Source organism: Buceros rhinoceros, unplaced genomic scaffold, assembly GCF_000710305.1.
Source record: "Buceros rhinoceros silvestris isolate BGI_N320 unplaced genomic scaffold, ASM71030v1 scaffold20047, whole genome shotgun sequence".
NCBI lineage: Eukaryota > Metazoa > Chordata > Aves > Bucerotiformes > Bucerotidae > Buceros > Buceros rhinoceros.
The window spans coordinates 16,126-38,324 of record NW_010424371.1 but is presented as its reverse complement, the minus strand read 5'-3'; the positions used below and the strand labels follow the sequence as shown (position 1 = coordinate 38,324).

Below are 22,199 nucleotides of genomic sequence, written 5' to 3'. Positions count from 1 at the left end.
TGCTGCTTCACAGCTCACCTGGCATTCGCAATGCTTGCTTCCCCACGTTTGCCCCGCGTGTACCTTACCTGCCTCCGGGCCGCAGCGCGCCCTGCTCTTGGTGGTGAAAAAGGGAATCCGCTTCGTTTTAAATCCCTCGTCACTCCTGCAGGCCAAACAAACTGGTGACACGTGGAGAAAAGAGCTTGGATGCAGCAGTTGAGAACTGAGCTGGAGCTGCGTGCCCCGGACGCTACGCGGTGCAGATCCTGGCCCCACTCGAGGCTGTGGGATTCACAGCACAGCTCTTACGGGTTCCTGCCTCTTGCGAGAGATGGGATTGAAAACTCACAGTGCAATCACTGAGCTAGACTCCACCAACACTTGTCCAGGTCCAATGGTTTTCTTCTAGCAAATTAACAGAGCTCTGCAACGCAGTGCTTTCAGCTCCCAGGGTGAGAGCACTTGACCCTCAGCTCTATGGGTGTCAAGGTTAAGTACGCTGTCAAACAGCAAAGTGAACAAGCTTCAGGAGAAGCGCTGGAGAACCGACCTGCTGCTGTTCCCTGCTCTCACCAGAGCGTCTCTGACAAGATGACCCAACAGCATGACTCTGGAAATGGACTGAGACATTCAAAAAACAGTAATTTGTCTTTTTAACTGACACAGCAACTCAGGAGTACTCCAGAAAGTTTGCTGGACAGGCACCCAAATGAGAAGATACAATTCACTGCAGTTCTGGAGAAGCTAAGGGACTTTCAGCTCTCTACATTAAACATCCCTATTGTAATTTCTAAATAGAAGAACATCACTCTTATATTGGATGACCTTATTAACGTCAGTCTTCTCGAGGAACTTGCAGCTGGTTACACTTCCATTTAAAAAACAAAGATTTTTCATTTTTTCCAAAACAATACTCCCACGCTAACTACACACTGCAGCCCAGCCAGATGGTTTCTGGTTAAGACACGCTCCCCACCAACTAGTTGTTGTAATGATGAACCACACACTGGGTTAAAGAAATTTCTCCATGCTCTGAAATGAACCTGCCATTATCAGTAATCTATCCACTTAATAAATGATATAGTGCGCTAAATGCCTGGAGAAGCGGTAGAGGATAATTCATCACTGTCACAGACACACAATATACTTAGGGACACGCTATGTGGATATCAATGCCTTCTCTGCAGGTAATTAATTCGCTGCTGACACCCTTTGTATTACACCAGGGATTGGGTTTGCTATTATTTCTTCGGCTTTTGTTTTCTCAAACAAAATTTGAATGAAACACTTACTTCCCCAGTTGGTTTTTTGAAAGATCCAGTGATTTCAGTTGCTTGCAATTCCACTTTTCTTGTGAAGGCAATGTAACTAACTGATTGCCCGGCAGCTTCAGGGACACCAGAGCCTAAAAGAGGAATAGTCTCGAGTTAGAAGGCAGAGCCCATCAAACACTCAAAGAGAGGCTTTTTAGCACAGCTATTAAATAGCAGAAACACGAAGAAAGTACATTTTATTCATCAGAACATCCTGTCCGTGCTGCCTAGCATGCAAACATTCCCTTCTTGTCTCCAGCAAGTATATTTTCTGCACGAAGCAACACTGCTATTCGTTCTGGGAGATTATTAGTCTACTTGCTGACAGATGCAATTGGAAACAACCCATATAAGAGGACATTTGTATTTTTGGTGAGGAAACCTTTCCAAATGGAAAAGAACAGTGTGATTTACCAACACGGTATGCCACAGACCATGTGAGCTCCTGCCAGAGTGGGCTTACACCTGTAGCGCGGGTCTAAAGTCGACGTGTAAAATGTGAACTCTTTCACACAAGGAAGAATTTTAATTGCTTAGTTATTACATGTCTATTAAAATGGAAAGGATTTATATTAACTTTACGAGTTCATAAATATAAATACCTATTAACTTTTTTCCTCATGACAGAGACAGAAATTACAACAACAAGAAGTGAGGCTGATCAACACCATACATGTGACACCACCCAGCTAGGACTCAGCTGCAAATACCACGAGGAAGGTTAAAGACAAGCTCTCCTTTCAATTTAACTGAAATATAAAAGAAAAAATATGCACTTCCCATTCAGATTTGTAATGCTTATGCTCTTCCATCTGCCCTTAAAAGTAATGATGAGGCTTGAATGATCATTTTCATTTGGTTGAAAACCCAGTTTTGCACTGAAAAACAGACTTCTGTGGACAGTTTCCAACCGGGTTTATTCTGCAAGTCCCCTCCATGAAAACTGAGATAAGCAGAACGTCAGCTGAATTATCTCGTGCCACAAGTGCAGCAGTAGTAATGAATTATACCCCGTGGAAATCACGTTTAGCAGCAGAGACTTCAGCTTCCAGTGTGTTAAATGTTTTACGCGCTCCACATAATACAGAAGGTTTATGCCCCCTTTCATCAAGCAGGATCAACCAAGTCTCAGGAAGCCAGCCTGTTGGCCTTCCTCTCTTTTTCTCAAGATTGAGAAATATGAGGTGTCCATGTGACGTAAGCCATGGACAGCCAGCAGTTGCTGGAAGGGCACTGACCATGCAGAACGCTCCCTCTAGCGATAACAGCGGGGCAGCACTGGGCCTTGGTGGGACCTGGGGCAGAGACATAGTGAACCTCCAGAGGAAAACGCTGGAAAATCGAGCAAACTATAAACCCCTCCCTGCCACTCGGGTCCTGACAGCCATTGCTTTTGTCATCATTAGTCTTCCACTGGCTTGAACCTCCTGTTGGAAGGAAGACCTGCTCCTCCCTTGGTGCCTGGTGTCCAGCTTCTCCAAGTATCAGCATGGGGCTCTTCAATGACAATGCTTCAAACTTCTCCCCCGAAATATCCCTGAGGAGCAAAGGGAGGCTCCACGTTCCAGAATTAGCACAAACTTGGTTCTGTGTGGTCTAGCTGGGGTGCTTGCCTCATTTTCAGTCAACCGTATCCATGTTACATATCCCCCACAAATGTGGCCAAAGGCCACTCTCCAGGAGAGCTGAGAGCCTGGTGGGATTATATGCAATGCTTATGTGCCTGCTCCATAGGGGGAAAATCAGTGACTTTCCACTGGCTGTGGCTCTTCATGGCTGCAGTTCTGGAGATCACTAGTCCTTATTTTGCAATTGTCCCTTCTCCCTCATCTCTAACTTCTCCATTTTTGCTGTCTTTCAGGAAAAGAATGGGTGCCTCCAGAAATGAGACAATGGCAGCAGCAACTTCTCTCAAACCTACCGCAAAAAGGGCTCCGGTGTGTTAGATTATACCAGAGGGAAGGAGCTGCGGCATCCAGATTGGGCTGTCTCAGTCAGCTCAAATTGTAGAAGAGCTGACCAGTCTTACCTGAGAGGGTCAGGTCTCTTCAAGACAAGCAAACCAGTCTAGAGAACTGAGACTTGGCTTGGAGCATGTATGTTTGGTTCGTTTAGAAGGCAACAGACAGGAAAGCTGAGGAGGCCTCTGCAGCTCCTAATGCCACATTTCTAGCATATTTGTCATATTAGTGACTGTGAGCTGGTCCTAGGCTTAAGATCCCTCTACAAATCAAGCAAAGGCCAGCAGTAAAATACATTTCTCACCAGCCTAGGTCAGAGACTTGCTTTCAGGTCACAGGCCTCCTCTGCTTTCAGCATTTCCAAGGGAGCAGACAGTTTACTGCTCTTCCTACATAATAACGGACATGCAATATTTCCTACATTATATGCAGGAACACGTTACTGCCTATTTCTCCCCCTCCCCACATCTGCTTCTGGAGAGAGCTGCAGCATAACTGCAGTCCTCTTCACCAACACAAACTCTATAAGCAAGGAGTAGCCCAAGCCAGGGCTGATCAAGGCATGAGCTTTCACCTTCTACGTGCTCACCATGCTATATAGCCCTTGGGGGACTGAAAATATCTGCTATTGATTTCTTTTATGAAGGTAAGGCTGAAGAGAGACGGATGAGAACAGCCAAAGAAATGTGCTCTTGAAGCACCATCTAGTGTTTAATACCTGTCACGGTAGCTCCTGCCCAATGGGCTTTTTAACACATTCACAAAAAAACAAGTTTTGGAGACAGTAGTCCATAGGATTCGTTCTGTTTCAGGAGAAATGCCAACTGAAAACAGTTACCAGAAAGCAGAGCTAAATCTGCAGGGATCATTAAAAACAACTGAGGGAGCAAATGCAGCACTCTTCTTCCAGGCAGGAGCAAGAGGCACCTTCGCAGCAGACTCCCAAGATCCATACTGGACACGGATATGACCTGTCACTTCTGCACCCCTCCCGCAGAGGCCAGCAGTGAAAGTCATGAAACTGTCATGAAACTGAAAGATTTGCCTCTGTTTCTAGCTCCATGACCTTGAGCTTCACAATCTGGAATGAAGCTTGGGGGAGACCCCCAAGTTCTGCTTGGTTTCATGTCGAAACCACATGAAGCCACAAATTCTGAGGTATTCTGAAGAATTCTGAAGAATTCTGAAGTAAAACCATGGATCTCTGATGTCTGCTGGCAAGAATTATTTAATCTACAAGCTTAAAGAGAGATGCCACCTAGCATTGCTCAGGGCACTCGGACATGCTATGTTCAGCATAGAGAGACTAATCCTTAGTGACACAACACTGGTGTGCCAGATTAAGAAACGACACAACTATTTGTGAGCACGCTTGAGTACAGCTGCATTTCAGTGGTTGGAGCTTGCAGCTACAATGCAGTGGTTGTCTTCCAAAACCTGAAAACCACAGACAAAGAGTTCTCAGAAGACCTGTGTCAAAAGCTAGATACCATATCACAGGGACGAGGGTCTGAATGTAGTCATTCAGCGGGTTATGGGATGCTCCGAGGTCCTGTGCAATTGTTGTGTTCATCAACCCAAAAGAACAGGCAGTCTCCTACCTTAACCTGGCAGCCACAGCTATAACTTCAAGGTCTGAGTAGGTGTTCAGAGAAGTACTGTGAATTAGGAAGAAATGACACTTACTTCAAGCTGGAAGAGTCCTGGTGGAACTTCTTTTAGTGAGTTCTCTGAAAAATCCACTTCTCTGAGGTGATTTTTCCAGAAAACAGTCAACGCATCAGGGAGGAATTCCAGAGAGTTTCTAGATGCTTTACAACATTTCTGGAAAACATGTAAGGAAAGCCACCCACAGAGTAGTAACCATCTCTTTAAATAATGAGGTAGATCAACTGTCACATGTTTAAGGCATTAATAAATTAATTTGAGGTGACCTTTATAGACATTTTGATCTGGACAAATTACTGTGCATGCAGGCACATAGGGTTTGCTGAGGAGACGCACTCGCTTAATTGATGGTCGAATTCTTTGGTGGGCAAAAAGTGTTTCAAAAGTTCTTTTGAAATTATCTCTATTTGTTTATCAACCATAACCAAAAACTCTTTACTGTTCTCCTGCTGCCCATGAGGAATCAAGTCACAGTGATGGGTGACTATGCCCGAGTCAGCCATGGGTTTGGGCAAAGTCAACTTTGAATGAAGGCCAAATGTTCTGTAAAATGATCCCAACAGCACTTCCGCACATATGAACTACAGAGAAAACAAATACACTCATACAAGACTCGTTTCTAGAAGTTTTCCACCAATGTCATCAGCATGGTGAGAACAGAGTAGAACCTCAGAAAGACTTGATCTGAGACCCATAACCTGAATCAGGCAGGGGCACTCCTACAGAAACAGAACAGCCTTTTTGCCTAAGGCATCCGACAGCTTTTTCAGCATCACAGTATACTTTTTGCATTGTTTCAACAGCTTTTTCAGCCTCTGACTCTGTCAGAGCAGTTTGACTTACCAAGGGGCAGGCCCAGGGATCTGGAAAGACTTTCAGCTGATTTCTGGAAACATTCAGTATGTTTAGGGACTTGAAGCAGTATAGAAAAACCGTTGGGAGTTCCACCAACCTGTTGTCAGAGACGTCAAACTCCTGCAGCTTCCTTAAACCAATCCAATTAGTTGCTAGAAAACATGAAATATTGCAGACTTGGTGTAAGTGCGACAGCAGTCCGATCCAGCAAGATGCTGCACACTTGCTAGGTAAGAACCAAAGGATTTCCTGAGTGCTGAACAACAACCAGGTTTCTCACGTGCTTTGGACAAAGGATTGAGAGATGCAAAGGATCTCTAGCTAGTACTGTTTTAAAGTCATTTTTATAATGGTTTGGGGTTCTCCCAAAGAGATCAGGTCTTGAAAAGTTAAGTATAACACTGGACTGTACGTACTGTTTTCCTCGTCAAATAACTTCTCCATATAGTTTTTGGAAGCGTTGAGTTTTTTAAGGTTTTTAAGATGCAGGAATCCCAAAGGGAGGGTAGAGAGCCTGTTGCTGGACACGTCGACCTCGAGTAACCTGTGAGTATGGAAGATACGCAGTCAGGCATCAATACCACGCTAGCAAAGACTCCTGTTGCCATAGACATCTGTTTTACTGGGACAGCTTTAGATCTGGATGGAAACAGCTGCAATGTGCAAAGCAAAAAACCCTATTTAGAGAATTGACCCTTCCAGGGAGCAGGCAGAAGCGAAGCAGATCAGGTAAGTGACACCAGCCAGCAAATGACAATCTGACTCAGCTCAGGGCTTAGACTTAGAGGAGAGGGGCTCACCAGAACTGCAGAAAAGCAGAAGCAACATGACACAATACAGGAATTAAAGCCCCTACAATTGTCCTGACAACTGACTTGGAATCCCTGAGAATGCAAAAGGGCAAATCGGAAGTTAAACCCTGCAGCAGACAGCAAATAAACCAAGAAGCTCCCGCATGTGCATTTACACAGTTTACCCGCATTTACACAGTTTCACACCAGCACAACTGTCTCATTTGCACTTGCTTTCTGTACAGGCTGGGTTTGCTGTAGGCATCTAGCACACACACCTCGTACAGATAATTTCATCAGACGACTGCACGCTGGGTAACTCCGTCAGCTGATTGTCAGCCAGGCTGAGCTTCCTGAGGTTTATCAGGCCCCATGGGATCACGGATGGAAGGGAGACCAGACAGTTGGCAGAGAGATCAAGCTCCGTTATCTGACAGGAGATATCAATCAGCCAGTCCAGATCCACCCAGGGAAGTTTGAGGTTTGACCAGTTCACACACAAAGCCTGCACATGCCAAAGAAAGAAGAGAAAACCACATTAGTAAAATCCCAGTTGCTCTCAGCCTGTGTTACACTGTGGGAAATCAGGCAGGTCAGAGCAGAAACCATAAACATTTTGCTCACTTTCCTATCTGCTTCTAGGCATTAAACGGACTCAGAGGTGAAATCACGCCTGGCTATCAGCAGCCCCCACCATATAGCTCCTCCATGATCTCACTCCAAAGACCATGAGCAAGCGCAAGCAGGGGACCTGGACTTCTTCACCAGTCCATACACCAGCTCCAGGGTGTCCCACAAAGGCTGAGCCGTCCTTGCCTGAAACCAGCACTCTCATCCAAGAGCTCGACAAACTCTAAGGGTTTGTCCCTCCAACAACGTGCAGGGAGTTTCCTCGGGACCAGGCTCTCTGCCCCACAAGACACATTGACACCCAACACTAGCAGCATGACAAGAATGGATCATGGAAACCATCTTAAATGCAGACTCTGCAGCCCAAACCTCGCTCTGTCTCTTGGACATGGTCTGCATGGCTGCTCAGTTCTCCAGGGGACCCTGAACATCCACAGAGGCCAGGCAGGTGCAGAGAACTCCTGTGGAGCAGTCAGCCTCTGAAACACTTATGGGTCGTTGCTTGTGCATCTCTGGAGAAGACAGGGACAGATCTGCTGAGTGTGGTAATGACTTCTCGGCAGGAGGCCAGTTGCTGGAGTAATTAATATATGCCCAGGCACTGTTCTTCCATCTTAAACCTTTCAAACCATTCCGGGAAAGGTTTAGGTTTTGCAAAAGAACATCTGGGAAAGGCAAAGAAAGGCAAACACCCTCTTCTAAAGCATTTCTAAACACTGGAAATTCACTCAGTATCATTTGGGAAGATATTTTCATTTCTGAGAGACATGATTTTGGCAGTCGTCTCCTTTCTAATCTTCTAGTGCTTTTGACAGTCGTTTTATTGACCAGAGGAAGACATTGTATCCTCTTTTGGGAAAAAAACAGAAGCTGTTGTGAAAGGCATAGCTACTTCTTTCAGGCTCCAGCTTGAACAGAGGAAAACATGGACACATAAAGGTCAGCAATGCAAGTAAGCAACCCAAGGCTTCATTTTCAAAATCACCTCATTGTGTTCCAGTGAGATCTATGTTCCAAAATACACAGTTTTAAAAAGTTAAATGTTTTCATAAGCTCAGTGTTTTTGACATAACTCATCCCAAAGACAGCCTCAGTGGAGCCACTATTAATTCTCCACCAGGAGGCAGCAAGAACCCAACAGCAAATTTAATTTGCTTTCCAGTTCCCAGTATTTAGCGCTTATGATTGTTATCCTCAAATTTAAAATTCAAAGGAATCTATTTTGGGAAGGAAGAGAAAGGAAAGGTAAACACAGGTCTATCTCAAATGCTCACTGGAGACTCAGAACTCCAAGTAATGAAGATCACACAGTTTGAACGTCTAGGAGAACAGAATAAAGGGTAAGCACAAAACGTACAGCCCCTAATGGCAGTTACACTGCAAAGCCTTCACACCAGCACTAGATGTATTCTCTTTCTCTGTTACTTTCCAAGTCTGTGTAATCAACAGCTTCCTGCTTACCACCTCTTGTTTTAAATTCTCTGTAATTTTCTTTTCACCTGTAACAGCCCCAGACTGAGCTTGTTTACTCCGCTGGACAGCTTCAGTTGTGACTTACAGCACCAGAGAGTATGAACACCCAGGTCAGATTCCCTTTCCCATCCCTACCCACCCCGCACTGCAGGAGAGATGGAGGGATGTGGTACTGATGCTAAAGGACCAGAGGATCTTTGCAGAATGAGGAAACCTCACTAGGGAGAGCACGTTTGTGCTGAAACACTTGACTGGGGGTTTTTTTCTGTTCCCTGAACTGCCCCACGAGCTCATAAGAGGAGCCAGATCCCTAAATGCAGGTAATGCAGGAAACCAGCTCTACACTACAAAGAAAGTTCTCAAGTAGGATTGATTTCAGTCTGCTTTTTTAAAAACTCTTTTTAGCATCTGATCTAAAGTGGAATGCTCTGGAGCTCCTTTCCTAAGGTAAGTATCCATGACCAGAATATCCAACCCCTTGAACTATTCACGTATTTCACCTAAACAAACTGAAGCAAGAAAATTGAGAATTACAGCCAAAACCCTGGGCAAATATTCCATGCAAAGCAGCTACCCAGAGGATGCCTATAACCTGCATATAACCATGGAGGGCTTTGAAATTCTGGCAGTGATGGGTTCGAAGGCAGAGAGCAGGCTTGCTCCTTTGGTTTCCTCCTCACTGCAGAAAGCAGCTTCTCATGGTTGAGATCCTGAATTCAGACTCCAGAGTCCCAGATTTCTTGAGCGACACCACTTACTGGTTACCCAGAGTCTCTTTGCCAGTCCATATTAATGTAACAATATCATTTCCCCTTTCTCTCAGGGGCGCCAGGAGTAAAAATGTGCTAAAGACTCCAACTCCTTCTCTTCTCTTTCTGCTTAATTAAAGAGCTCTCAACAAAGCTGCAATAATAATTAAAAAAAACCAAAAATCAGAAATCAGCTTATCAGCTCTGTTTCAAGACAATGATCTTCATGCTGGGCCCAGGCTCTTACTCCAGTACAAAAAGGTACTTGTCCCTGAGCACACTGACCGGTGCAGTAATAGTAAGATCTACAACCTGCTTTCAGCGCGTGCAAGCAGGACCATGCATCTCTGCTGCTTCCCATTCCAGACTGATACTCATCTCTATTTTGCATTTAGATTGCTGGGTATCATTTACCTCAAAAATGCAGAGCTGTGGCCTGAGGGTATTTAATGTGATAGAAAGATACCTGCAGAATTCAGAATTCAGTGACTTCTAAAACCACAGACCAGATTGTGAAACCCAAAACCTATGAATGCTGCAGGGTAGCTGCCCCCACCTGCCAGGCAGCTTTTTAAATCTCCTTGCACTCAGTCCTCCTCCTCCTCATCCAGAGCCCAGGGCTGACAGAGTTTCTTCTACTGGAGGTTCAGCCAAGCCTCTTAACCTGACTTAGGGACAGTGAACCAAATCCGCCTTGGTTCTAGAAACCTGGTGTCAGTGGAGTTACCTGAGGGATTTACTCAGCTCAGCACTCTACGGTGAAAAGGTAGCTAAGTGAAAGAAAGCCTGGCAGCAATGACACAAAGAGAGGGGATTTCCTCCCCAACTCATGCTTAATCATCTCCACCACCTTCCCACAAAAGCCCGTTTCTGCGATGCTGAACGTGCAGAGTCGGCAATCAGCTCAACCCATCTCCATTTGGCACCGGCTGGTGAGCTCTGTGCTCGAGTGGGGGGTGGTGTTCAGAGGTTGTTAGCTCCTGGGCCAGCCTGACTCTGGGCAGCTTACTGCTCTTCTGAAGGGCAAAGAAAACCGCCACAGACTCCCCTCTCCTGCCAAGGAAAGAATTTCTCAACATGAGTCCTGAAAACTACATGGAAACCTTCTACTGCAGTGATGTCAGGGGATGCATGAGGAAGGCAAGGAACGGGAAATTGTGCAGAAGTGAGAAACCCCGCTGCTCTTAGGCAAACAACAAACTACAAATACAAACCATATTGACTGCGATTTGAGACTGTTTGGTAAAGTGATTAAAAAATGCTGTTGTGTGCTTCTTGTAAATCATGTGACATGCCCCATCAGGACCTCGCTCTTGCTGTAGACGGGATATTCTGAGGACGGTGATCTCATTCCTCCGCCGATAATGCTGCTGTGAATCCTGAGTGGAACTGCTGCAGATTTCTTTACAAATGGTGATATAACTGCAATTATCCATGCAGTGGAAAAAGACACCAGAGGAGTATCATGCACGTACACATACATTTGAATGCTTGTGTATGAAAGTCTTGGCAAAGCATTTCCTAGAAAAAAGTGCAGCAGTTTCAGCACCTCTCTGGTCTGTAACGGGAGAAATAAATATAAATATACCTCACACTGCACACACTGGGAAGTTATCTCCATGCTGACCACCCCATCAAAGTCTGGAATTGTGCCCAACCACTTTACTGCAGGGGGTCTTTCTGGCCTTCATTACCTGTTCCTGTAAAAACGGAACACTTCCTCTCTTTAGCAAGACAGTGGTTTGCTGTGAGGACAAATTCATGCCAGAAAAACAAAAAAGGAGAAACAGATGCTAGAAAAACAACTGCAACTCTTCTTGTCTTAGGAAAGGTAGCCCTGCACAGCACAAGGGCTGCCTGGAAGGTGTGGCAGCTAGACCGAGCTCTCCAACCACATTCTCTGCATAGCTGGTAGCATTCACTCCAGTGAAATCAGCTGGAGGTCAACCGTGCAGTGTTTTCACTCAGAGATAGCACAGAAGGGACAAACCCTTCGGAAGTTCTGGGCTCATTCTGAAAAGATGGGTGCTCAGTCTGCCCTGGCCAAGAGGAGGGACTTTGTGACGTCCAGCTGGCTGCCACACACACCGTGGTCTCTGCATGCTCCTTTTTTTGCTTCCTCTCAAGGCAAAATGTGTAACAGCACTTACACAAGAAGACTAGCGCTCGTGAACCTCATGAGATATGAAGAGAGCACTGAGGCAGCTTGTCTGCAGCTGCCATAAAGTTGCGTTTTAAAAAATGATCAGGGTGTGTGACTATCGCTTCCCAGAGACCCAAGCCCTGCAGACAAACTAGGACAAAGCTTCCTAATCTGGCCCAGTCTGCCAAAACGAATTCAAAGAGAATGCATTAAATAAACAATCACATTAAAAATAAACAGCTACTAGAAGAATCAAGGTCAAGATTCTGGGTCTGTGGGGCTTCTTTTTTCTTTTTTTTTTAACCCAGGCCCTTCTGGCAATTAGCTGATATTTTAAGACTGCTCTCTTCTTCGCTCAGGGTGTGACAACAGCAAAGCTGAGTCATTTTTACACCAATGAAGTTAAATACTGCCAGCAAGTTCACGTGGAAAACAGGCCTCATCCCTGTGATTCATACATTTATTCCAAGTTTATTCAGATTATCCAGTTAGTTGGATTTTTTTCCTTCTAAAAGGCATGTAGTTTTATCAGCTCTTATCCAGAAACATCCAGGATTTAGCTTCCTCTTGTTTACCTGTCAACGGAGCAAAGATTCGCACAGGGAGGGCTCTAACTCTGCTGTCTGAACCTAATGACGTCAAGCTCACATGCGTGGACTGTAGTCCCTAACTCTCACAGCATTGTCGGGAATCCAGCGAGACAGTGTTTGGGCAGGAAAACAGAGAGTGGAGACGTTCTAAAACTATGCCAACTTCTCTGCTTATTTTTACTTAACACCAAAGCAGAATCAACACTCTGCAATGTTACCAGCCGAGCAGATACTCAGGATGAACGGGATTCATGCAGACAGAGCCCCAATGGAAACATTTTCCTCACAATTTTTCACTGCAAAACATTTATGACCCGATGCAAACTGTAACTATTGAAAGTTTGGGGCTCTGATGCTCCTGTTCGGGGTTGGGTATTCTACATTCCAAGGGGAAAAAGGAAAAATTCCTGATAACGAAGTTGCTGGATAACAGTGGAAATACTGTTATACTACAAACTTCCCTCTACAGTGGAAACAGCGTGTGCCGTTTTTCAGTTCTGAATAAAGGAGACTTGGATAATAGAGATTAAGAGAATGAAGAATATAGACTGATTACACAAAGAGATGTGATGACACGTAATAATACCCTGCATGAAGACAACACCATTCATCTGTAGGTCCCAAAGCATCACCATCATCATGTATGAAGCCTTCCAACAGCTGTGAGATGTGAGGAGTTCAAACCTCCCCATTTTACAGTGGAAGAAATAGAGATGCAGATCAATTACCAAAATTGTCAAAAGGTTGTAAGTGGCTAAGTAGGGAACAGTGGGGTTGCCAGCCTCAAAAGGCTTCAATTGCTCTTGGTTGGCCTCTGTGTCCCATCAAAACACATTTCTGTCGGACAAGAGCAGCTCAGCTAATATGACCTGATCACACATGATACTCTCCGTGCTGCTCCAGAAAGCCAGATCCATCCTGAGGAAGTGACAGTGAAGGCTCCCAGCCATCTTTTACTAACGAGGATCTGAAGTAGGGAAAATACTTTGAGCAGATGTGAGCTTGCTCTCCTCATGCTCCATGTTAACAGAAAGCCACCTAAGCCTAATTGTATGTGCTGTACCTGGGCTATCAGATGCAGGGGGAGAGAAGGGTTTACACACTTGGCTCTGCACCGGGACAGCACAGAGCTTGTGGAACTACCTTGCAGCCAGAAGGCACAATAGAAACCTAAATGAAGTGATTATCCTGGGGGACAGAGGAAGCCTGTGGTAGTGCTTATTTCTCTGGAAGACTTTGAGCACAAAGCCAAAGTTTCCTTCCCACGCATACGCCTGGTTCACACGCTGACGTTAAAATTGCCAACTGGAAGCTGCCACACACGGCATCGTGTCCAGCGATGCCATTTAAGGGCTTCATATTTTACACTTTGCAATTCACCACTGGCATAAAAGCCACTTTCAGAGTTTGTTCTCTAAAAGGGCAGCAAAGCACAAGGCTCTCAGTTGAGAAGACAAATCACCAGCTACATGGTACCCAGGACAAATATCAATTACTAACATGATACTCCTTTAAAAGAATGTCTCTTCAGACAGATAAATGGGTACTTACTGGTTTTGCTGGAGCACTACCTGGTAGTGGGCTTGTCTCAATGAAATACTTCCTCAGAAGGTGTTTGCTGGATTCAGGGCTGTCCATCAGGATGTAGGAACAAAAGAAAGCTCCATTCCGTAGTAAAAACACAGCTACATCTTCATTTCCTTTAGAGAAAAGGACATCGTCTGTTCTCTTCTTCTCATGTAAGTGAACCAACAAGGAGCTGAACAGAAATCCTGGGAAATAACCACTTCTGAAAAAACCCACGGGGGCGTGCAAAAAGGAAACTGAACTGTGTAAAGACTGTTTCCTCCACTGCTAGAATTTAGTTTCGTCAAAGTGAGACAGAAAAGACACTATGTAAAAGCAGTGGCTCAGGCTCTTTTTTTCTATTTCCCCCCTGTCTTATTAAACTATACACACAGATGTGCTTTGAAGTGGAAATTATTCAGCCTAAATCAAGCAAGTGTGCCAGAGTATCCATAACAATAATGCTTTTACTTGCAAGGTTTCTGTTTTTGAAGGATCTCTTCCCCAGGAGTTTATAAAGTTCAGCTCTCAGTGTTTACAGTAATCCAACTTAAGAAGGCCCTAACTTAAATTTGGCTAAGTCAAAAGATTCAAAGCCAATTTTATTTTATTTCATCCCACTGGAAATCTAGGACAATTCCAGCCAAGCCAGTTCACACCGATCCCTTCCTAGATGGAGCAACTCAGCCCATTCTTTTAAAGACACTGCAGAAAGGGGGCACAGTTTTGAAGCATGCAAATACATACCTGCCTTTATAGCAGCATACAGGGGCAACCGTATCAGAACTGGGAACTCATTCCTCCTGACTGCACAGCTCTCCGGGTCAGCACTGTACGCACGGATGAGGAGTTTGACTACCTCCAAATGTCCCTGCTGGCAGGCTATGGCCAGCATCCAGTTCAGCAGTTGCTGGCAGGTACTAGGACCTACCAAAAAGATACAGCATTTGACTGAGTTGATGCCACCGAGCTGTGCTGTGCAAGAATCATCCACAAATAACAGCTATGCAAAGGGCTAGGCAAAATCCAACATCTGCTCCCAGACAGAGGTTGCAAGGGACGACCAGGGTTGTCTTTGCATCCAGAGACAACGGGCCTGATCTAAGAGACATTAGATCCAAACATCCAAGATAGGCCACTTCTTCCAAGATCATGAGTGAGAGGGGGTACAAAGTATGGGAAAAAAGAGCTGACTTTTCATGTGTAAAACAAAAATAAACATTTCAGACAACACAAAATAATTGTTTTAGTTTGTTTTGACTGCAATCTAAAGTCTTCCACCAAAAAAAAAATTCATTTCCCTGTGAAATATTTCATTTTGGGTGAACTCTTTGCTATCAATTCATAGTACATTTGGACAAACGTCAGTTAAGGCTAAAAACTGAAAGCCCATGTTCTGATTTCTGCATGGATTTGCTAATGTTTTAGTCATCCTCAAACTGCTTTTTCTGCTGAATTAAAGTCTGGTCTGTGGAACACTGCTTTCCTCTAGGTGTGTGTAATTCCGCGCAGGGAACTAAATGCCCACGACAGGATTATTTCTGCCAACAGTAAGCAGCCCTCAAGTCTTCCCTGATTCACAGCATCCCCTCCATTTACTTTACAAACTCACGTCTCCTTTGAAACGCTTACAGAAACTTCCACAAGCCCAAGTTTACATGTCAAGGGGTTTTTTTGCAGCTTCTCCACATAGAAATTATATCATTCTTTGCATTCTTAACAGCTTGACTAAATCACTTACCCTCATGCTGCACAAAACAGGCTCCACTTCAGTTGTATGCCACAACTTCACGCTGAGCCAGAAAGAATCACTGCCATGCTTTACCCAAACTGCAAATTCATGCAGTTTGTTCCTAAACCCTGTAATAGGTTTCTATGTAACTTCCCGGGAAAAGAAATGGAAAGTTCTGAACCGAATCTTCTGGAAGTTGCTGTTTGTACACAGCCCCTGACCCCTCGAGGCAAGGATTTAAGGGAATTTGGTCAATCCAAACAGAGCTAAGTTTCCAGAAGCTGCTTGTCACTTTCCGTTACTGAGAGTAATATATTAATATAACACAATTTTTGCTACTAGGTTACAAAACCAGGGTTGTCAGCCTCCTTTCTGGATCAGGGAAATTGATCCAGAAAGGAAATTACATTTAATTCCAAACCAGAATGTTTCCTTTGCTTATTAGTGCTTCAACAGTTTAAGAACGCCAATAAGCAGGATCTCAACAGGTTATTTCCATTCTTGCCGAGGTCACTGGCAAGTACACCGCTCCTGTAGCTAGAGCTACAGTCAGGTCAAACACTGCAGAGGCCTTGGCTTAGCTGTTGCGGTTACTGCAGTGCCTGAGGTCAAGACTGGGGTGGGGGTTGAGCCTGGAGAAAAGGAGGCTCAGGGGAGACCTTCTGGCTCTCAACAACTCCCTGACAGGAGGTTGGAGCAATGGGAGGGGTGGTCTCTTCTCCCCAGGAACAAGAGACAGGACAAGAGGAACTGGCATCCAGTTGTTGCAGGGCAGGTTGAGGTTGTCCCTGAGGAGCCATTTCTGTCCCGTTGGGGCTGTGCAGGGCTGGCCCAGGCTGCGCAGGGCAGTGGTGGAGTCCCCATCCCTGGAGGGGTTTCCCAGCCGTGTGGAGGTGGTGCTGAGGGACAGGGGTCAGTGGGGACCTGGCGGTGCTGGGGGAATGGGGGGACTCGAGGAGATCAAAGGGCTTTTCCAACCGAAATGATTCTGTGACCCTGAATCCATGGAGGGTCTGGTGAGAAGCAGCTGCCATGCCCACAGTACACCAGGAGAGCAACAGGGAACCCAAATGCAGTTCCTGGTCCTATCTCAGAGTAAGGCTCTTCCCCCACCCCCACAGCTGCTTTAAGAATTGTGTCAGGGTCTAAAAATGTCTCTGTTCTGCTATAAAAGAGTTTTCAAAATAAAATGTACCTAGAACATAATGATGATTCTAAAGAAGGAATTCCCCTCAAAGACAAAACAAAATGCCTCAAGAGAGCACAGAAATGCTGCCAGCTGTGCCACTCCTTGCCAGACAGTCCCGCCGCACTCTCCCTCCCAGCACCACTGTGTCTGCTGGATCAGCAGAGCGGGATGATGCCGCTTCCTGAAAATCCCCTCCTTTCTCTGTGGGGTCTGGGACGTTACCCAGCTCTGAGGGCTGATGGGTGTGAATTGCGTCAATGGCATCTCCCTCCACTTCCAATCTGTGAACATGGAATGTTTTTATGCATGTGTTTTATCCTGTGGGGGAACTTTTCTTCAAACACAGCAGAGATTAGATCCCTCCACACATTTTCCCAGGACTAAGTCCCTCCCCTTTCAAGGAATGTGAAATAAATAAATAAATGCCTGCTTGAAGCTATAGCACACAGCTACTGAAAAGCTGGAAGAAAGGCAACCCAACAGGCTTACCACGCAAGGAATCCAGCAGCTCCTTCACGACGTCCTTGTGTCCAAAATACGCCGCCACCACAGCTGCATTGTCGTCATTAGGTTCCGTTGGTAACACCACTAACGCTTCCTTTAGTAAATACCTCACCGCCTGCAGATCTCCATATGCTGCTGCAATCCCTAAAAGCTGACACTGGTAAAGAAAATACGGCAAAATAAACTCTCTGTAAAGGGAGCTGTGCATTTATTTATTGGTATTGCTTTGCATTCCCACTGTCACTGTGGTCAACAGAGAATGTCATAAGCACTAGCAGCCATTATAATCATGGTGTTGATATATGAATTTGTTGGGAGTTTGCTTTACAGTTTTTTGTACGGCTTTGCCGCAAAAGCGCCCAAGGCACAGAATGGGCAGCGTGAATCCATTTTCATGAACCGCCAGAAAAAGCATTTGCACAGCTCTGCTATGAGGTGCAGTATTTCCCATTCTGGAGATGGGCAATAGGCTGCACTTGATACGCAGGTACTCTCCCAAAACACTAAGACCAACTCTGTGCAAAGAGCAGGCTCCAACTGAGGGCTCTGAAGGAAGAGCAGTGCAGAGGATATAGCTCCAAAAACAAGCAGCAAAACCTTCCCGGGGGCCATTAACCATCTTTGTACTGATGGGGAATACATCTTTCGCTAAGGCTATAAACTGCTTCCTTTTCTATCTCCCCCTTTTGGCGACCACAGCACCAGCACCCTCCTCACACAGCCTCCTGTCCCCACAAACGCCGTTCCCTGCGGCCTGTCTCATCCTTCTGATCTGTGCTTTCAAGAGCAAACCCTGTCCCTGAGCGTGTTTCTGAAGTGCCCCACACAACCAGCCATACCTGGGACCTCGCAGCACAACATGTATCACTGAATGGATTTTCTACATGAGAAACGACAGAAGCCAGCAGCTCGGCGCTGTCGTTTCTTTCCCAATACAATTTGGGAAAGACTAGTAACATACCCCTACCTTTTCCACTTGCAGTGCAGTCTCCTCACATGACAACCTAATCAACTCTTGGGCCTTACTGGTGTCTCCAGCTTTGTAAGCATCCTGAATGCTCTCTGTCACAGGCGTCTGAACTATGGAGACTTCGCCGACTGTGGACTGTTTGCTGCCCATGTCCACAGTTCCTGCAGGAAAAATAGAAAAGAGAGATCAGGAAGAAGTACCTGTTCATTACTGACTCCCAGCTGCAACCTGGCAACATAAAAAGGGGGTGAATTATTTTCAGTGGAATATTTACTGCACACAATTAAAAAGAGGAAAAGAGTGAGAAACATGAATGCTCATTTGCCTGATAAAAATGTGGTATGTTAAAAGGACTTTCCAATAGGGACATGAAACCAAAAGGGAGGCTGAGTTCCCCAATTGCTCCCAGAGGTGGTTTCCAGAGGACGGTGTCAGAGCTTACACACACACAGACGTGCACCCTGTGGCAACCTGCCCCACTCAACCTCCTGCAGCAGGAACCAGGGCAGAGAAGGATGTACATGGGACTGGCACCCGTGGCACTGCTGAAGGAGTGAGGAGTCTGCAGGACCTGCAAAGCAGAGCTTTATACACCACAATGGATGCGAAAGAAAAGAAATTGGCAATATTTTTACCCTGGAAAAACAGAAGCAAAGGAGATTACGCAAGATGCCCAGTGTCACCCTGATCAATCCCCAGAGAACATCCTAGGCTACACTTTTTTTTTTTTAATGCCGTTAGGAGCCAGAAGAGCTTTTACATGTCAAAGATTAATAGCTGCAAACCATTAGAGGAGATGTTTGTGGTGGGTGGCTAATGAAGAGGCAGCCATGAAGTCTCATGTCCACCCCCTGAACTATCAGGACAGAGAAAACAGAGGGAAAAGTCACTGGACTACAAGTAAGATGTTCAGGTCCACTCCTGAGCAACATGCAAGAGAGAGAAAAGAAGCATTTTTCACTTGAAAAGAGAGCATTTCATATTCACTTTCCCCTGCTAAAACAATATTCATTATTATTGCTTATTTGCAGCTAGTTCAAGAAAGTCCTTGAATGCACAGATTTTCATGTGTTATTTTTTTAGACACATATGTCACGCAGGGCCTAGTTTAATGCAGCCTGGAAAAAGAAGTAAAGTCGGACCAATCTATGGCTGTTGGCTATCTATACTGTTGAATAATGCAGTCTGAATCACTAATACTTTCTGGCTAACACTTCTCATCAATTATTGAAACGAAGCTCAAATCACTCAGACATTGGAGTTGGCTCCAGAGATTTGTGCCATTAAACACGTGCCACATCAATAACCTTTCTCAGACGATGCAGACCGTGTGAAGGACAAGCAGCAGAAATCAAGGCAGATGAATGTGGTGTTAAATTACAGCATAATAAGCAGCACTTCAGCGGGCCAGTGCCTTCCTAATTCTGGAGTTCTAGGGAGTACGTGGGAAAAGAAATTCATCCAGCATTTGGTCCAGCCTTTCAGAGCAGACCACCCGCCTATAAGGGATGTCTGAGAATATTTAATTCTGTTTCTAACGGATGCCAAGGTAGGAAATGCAAATGGTTCTTAGGCAAGTAACTATTTAAAGGGTGGTAGAAGAGAGAACTTCAAAGCAAAAGAGTTCTCTGGTCTAAACAACTCAGAGCTGGAGCAAGTAAAATCAAGCAGTGTGGATCCAAGCAAACACTGCAGTTCCTGGAACGTGCAGCCTCCCTGGGCTCAGTGCCCTGTGATGAAATCCTGAACCTAGAGAGATGCACTGGAATTCCCCTTGGAGGAAAAAATGCCTCACATTGGAGATACAAAACAGCTGGAAAGCTGAGCAGAAAGCCCTGCAAATCAGAGTGGACACAGCACAGCAACTTTAATCTGGTTGATAAAGAAAACGCTGGAAGGAGGGACAAATTTTACTTCCTTCCAGCCTCAGTCCTGATTTTGAGGACTATCACTCAAGACCTACATCTGAAGCCATTCCATATGTGAAGGCATATCGTTTCTGCCAAAGAAATGAGCTGGGCCATCTTTCTTTTTAAATCCTGGCCAAGGAAGGTGGAGATGCAAGTATCTCATAGTCAGTGATTCATTTGGCATCTGAGAGATGCTGGTGTCACTTCCTCATCTATTAGCGAGGTCTCCAGCCAACCTCTCATGCATCCTGCACACTAGAGCTCTCCTTGCAGCAGTATCTGCCACCTCTCCTACTGGAAGTGCCCCACCGTGCAGGGAGGACTACCAAATCAGTTGGCCAGCAAGCACAAGGACCACAATGTTATAACTGAAGGGAGGAAGAACTCCGCAAGCTTGGCCCTTCCTAATCCCAAGACCGCTTCTGTGTTTTACCAAATGACTACTACTCAAAACTACTTGGCTAATGTGTCATGCTTCCTCTTACAGTGTTGGCTCTGTCCAAATTTCTCAAGTCCTTTGAAGTGCAATGGCTTAGTTACAACCACTGCTACCATCACCACTGTTTGGAGAACACGGGCTGGCCATCAACCATCCCGGCTTGCTCATGAGCAGTACATGTAGACTTCTGGGCTCTCCAGGAATGGGAAGGTCACAAACGGCTTCACAGAGTTTACACGCTCCCAGAGTTAGCTGATAGTTTAATCAAAGTCTTTCGAGTATTAATTTTAGTCCTTAAACTCAGTTTTAGTCTTGCCTTAGGCAAATTTTTATTGATTTAACCAAAACTGCCCAGCTTTGAATACTTGAAAGAAGCAGAAGTCAACAAAAGCTTCTTTGAACGTAAGAAATCTGGGCAATTTTACTGTTTGAAACCAATGTATTTATATTTAAATATTCTTGGCAGAAAGATAATGCTGCTCATCATCCAAGTTTCTTAAGAAATTGTCATTAAAACTTCTTTCTGTGATTGCGTTCTGCAGAGTAAACTGACCTCCTGCCTAAGACTTGAGGAAAAAAGCTGCCAAAGGTCTTCAGCAAAAAGACTTTTCAATTACAAACCTTTGCAAAAAGAGCAAAACTGGTGAAATATAGAGTGGTAAAAAAGCTTGCTTTCAACTAGCAGCTGTACCCACACAATTCTGTCAAAGTTAACTCGAGCTTTCAAAGGTTAAATGAGAGAAGGTGGGACGCTGCCCTTTCCCAAGTTCACAAAAACCCACAGAAGCCGTCATGGCAAAGCTAAGCATCTTGCCAACCAAACTACCCAGTATCAGAGGAGACTTCCTGGTGACTTAGTAAATGATATATTGATTTCTGAAATACAAATGGAAAACAAGCAGCAGCGTGTTTTATAAGCTTAATTTATACTCAACAGTAGGGAAAAATAAATGAGGAAAATGACATACCAGTGACTAAAGACTGGTTTATTTCTACAAGATGCATGACTGAACTATCATCAGCACCAGCACTCATGTAGGCTGGGAGTAAAGTTTTGCCAATACATGCATCAGCCATTTTTAGCAAAAATCCGGGCCAAAATCCAAAGAAATTTTGCCCATGGTTGTAACCCTACACAGCTCACTCTCTTCACCTGAGCTCTTCCTGGTTTTCACCACAGGGTCATCTCACTTGCCTATAGCCTTGAACAATGTGACACGAGAGCAATACTGAAGTGGAATACTACTGAACCTCTATTTTTGGACCTCATCACACAATGTGCCGAGTGTTTGAGCCTGAATGCAGCAAAGTGCTTTTAATTCTTAGATTGCACAGATCTACATCTGTGTCTCCTGCACTTTGACCAGCAGGGTTGAATTGCTGTTCGACAACATGCATTTACAAAAGTCAGGGGCAAGACTAATTTTCTTTTAAAAAAATATTCCAATGGAAACAGAGGTTGTTAGTGTATTTTATTGCTATTCAAAGATTACTCTCGAGTATCACTTTTGAAGGGCAACAGACTGCTGGCCCAGCTCAGGGAAACAAAACACAGATACGTCTTATTAATCACACAGGGTATCACGAGAATTTCAGAGTTAGATGTACTTACACTCTGTCTCAGGCCCTGCTGTTACAGCAGGTGAAATACAAAATCTAGAAGGTCTAAACTGACAGTTTGCCCTTATCAGCAGAAAGGGTTAGCAATCAATGGTGCACATCAGCGAACAGCTG

The 22,199-nt window shown here is 44.9% G+C and overlaps 1 protein-coding gene across 1 annotated transcript in view; it reads right to left on the bottom strand.

The window, feature by feature from the left end:
* Nucleotides 1–22,199, bottom strand: part of LRRK1 (leucine-rich repeat kinase 1) — a 74,045-nt gene that overhangs the window by 38,830 nt on the left and 13,016 nt on the right. The window contains exons 2-11 of the mRNA XM_010140781.1: nt 18,114–18,277; nt 17,132–17,303; nt 14,469–14,648; nt 13,707–13,855; nt 6,849–7,075; nt 6,196–6,323; nt 5,768–5,931; nt 4,943–5,080; nt 1,275–1,387; nt 69–145 (exon numbers count right to left, since the gene is read on the bottom strand). Of these exons, the coding sequence (XP_010139083.1) occupies nt 69–145; nt 1,275–1,387; nt 4,943–5,080; nt 5,768–5,931; nt 6,196–6,323; nt 6,849–7,075; nt 13,707–13,855; nt 14,469–14,648; nt 17,132–17,303; nt 18,114–18,277 (1,512 nt within the window). The remainder of the gene's footprint in view (nt 1–68; nt 146–1,274; nt 1,388–4,942; nt 5,081–5,767; nt 5,932–6,195; nt 6,324–6,848; nt 7,076–13,706; nt 13,856–14,468; nt 14,649–17,131; nt 17,304–18,113; nt 18,278–22,199) is intronic.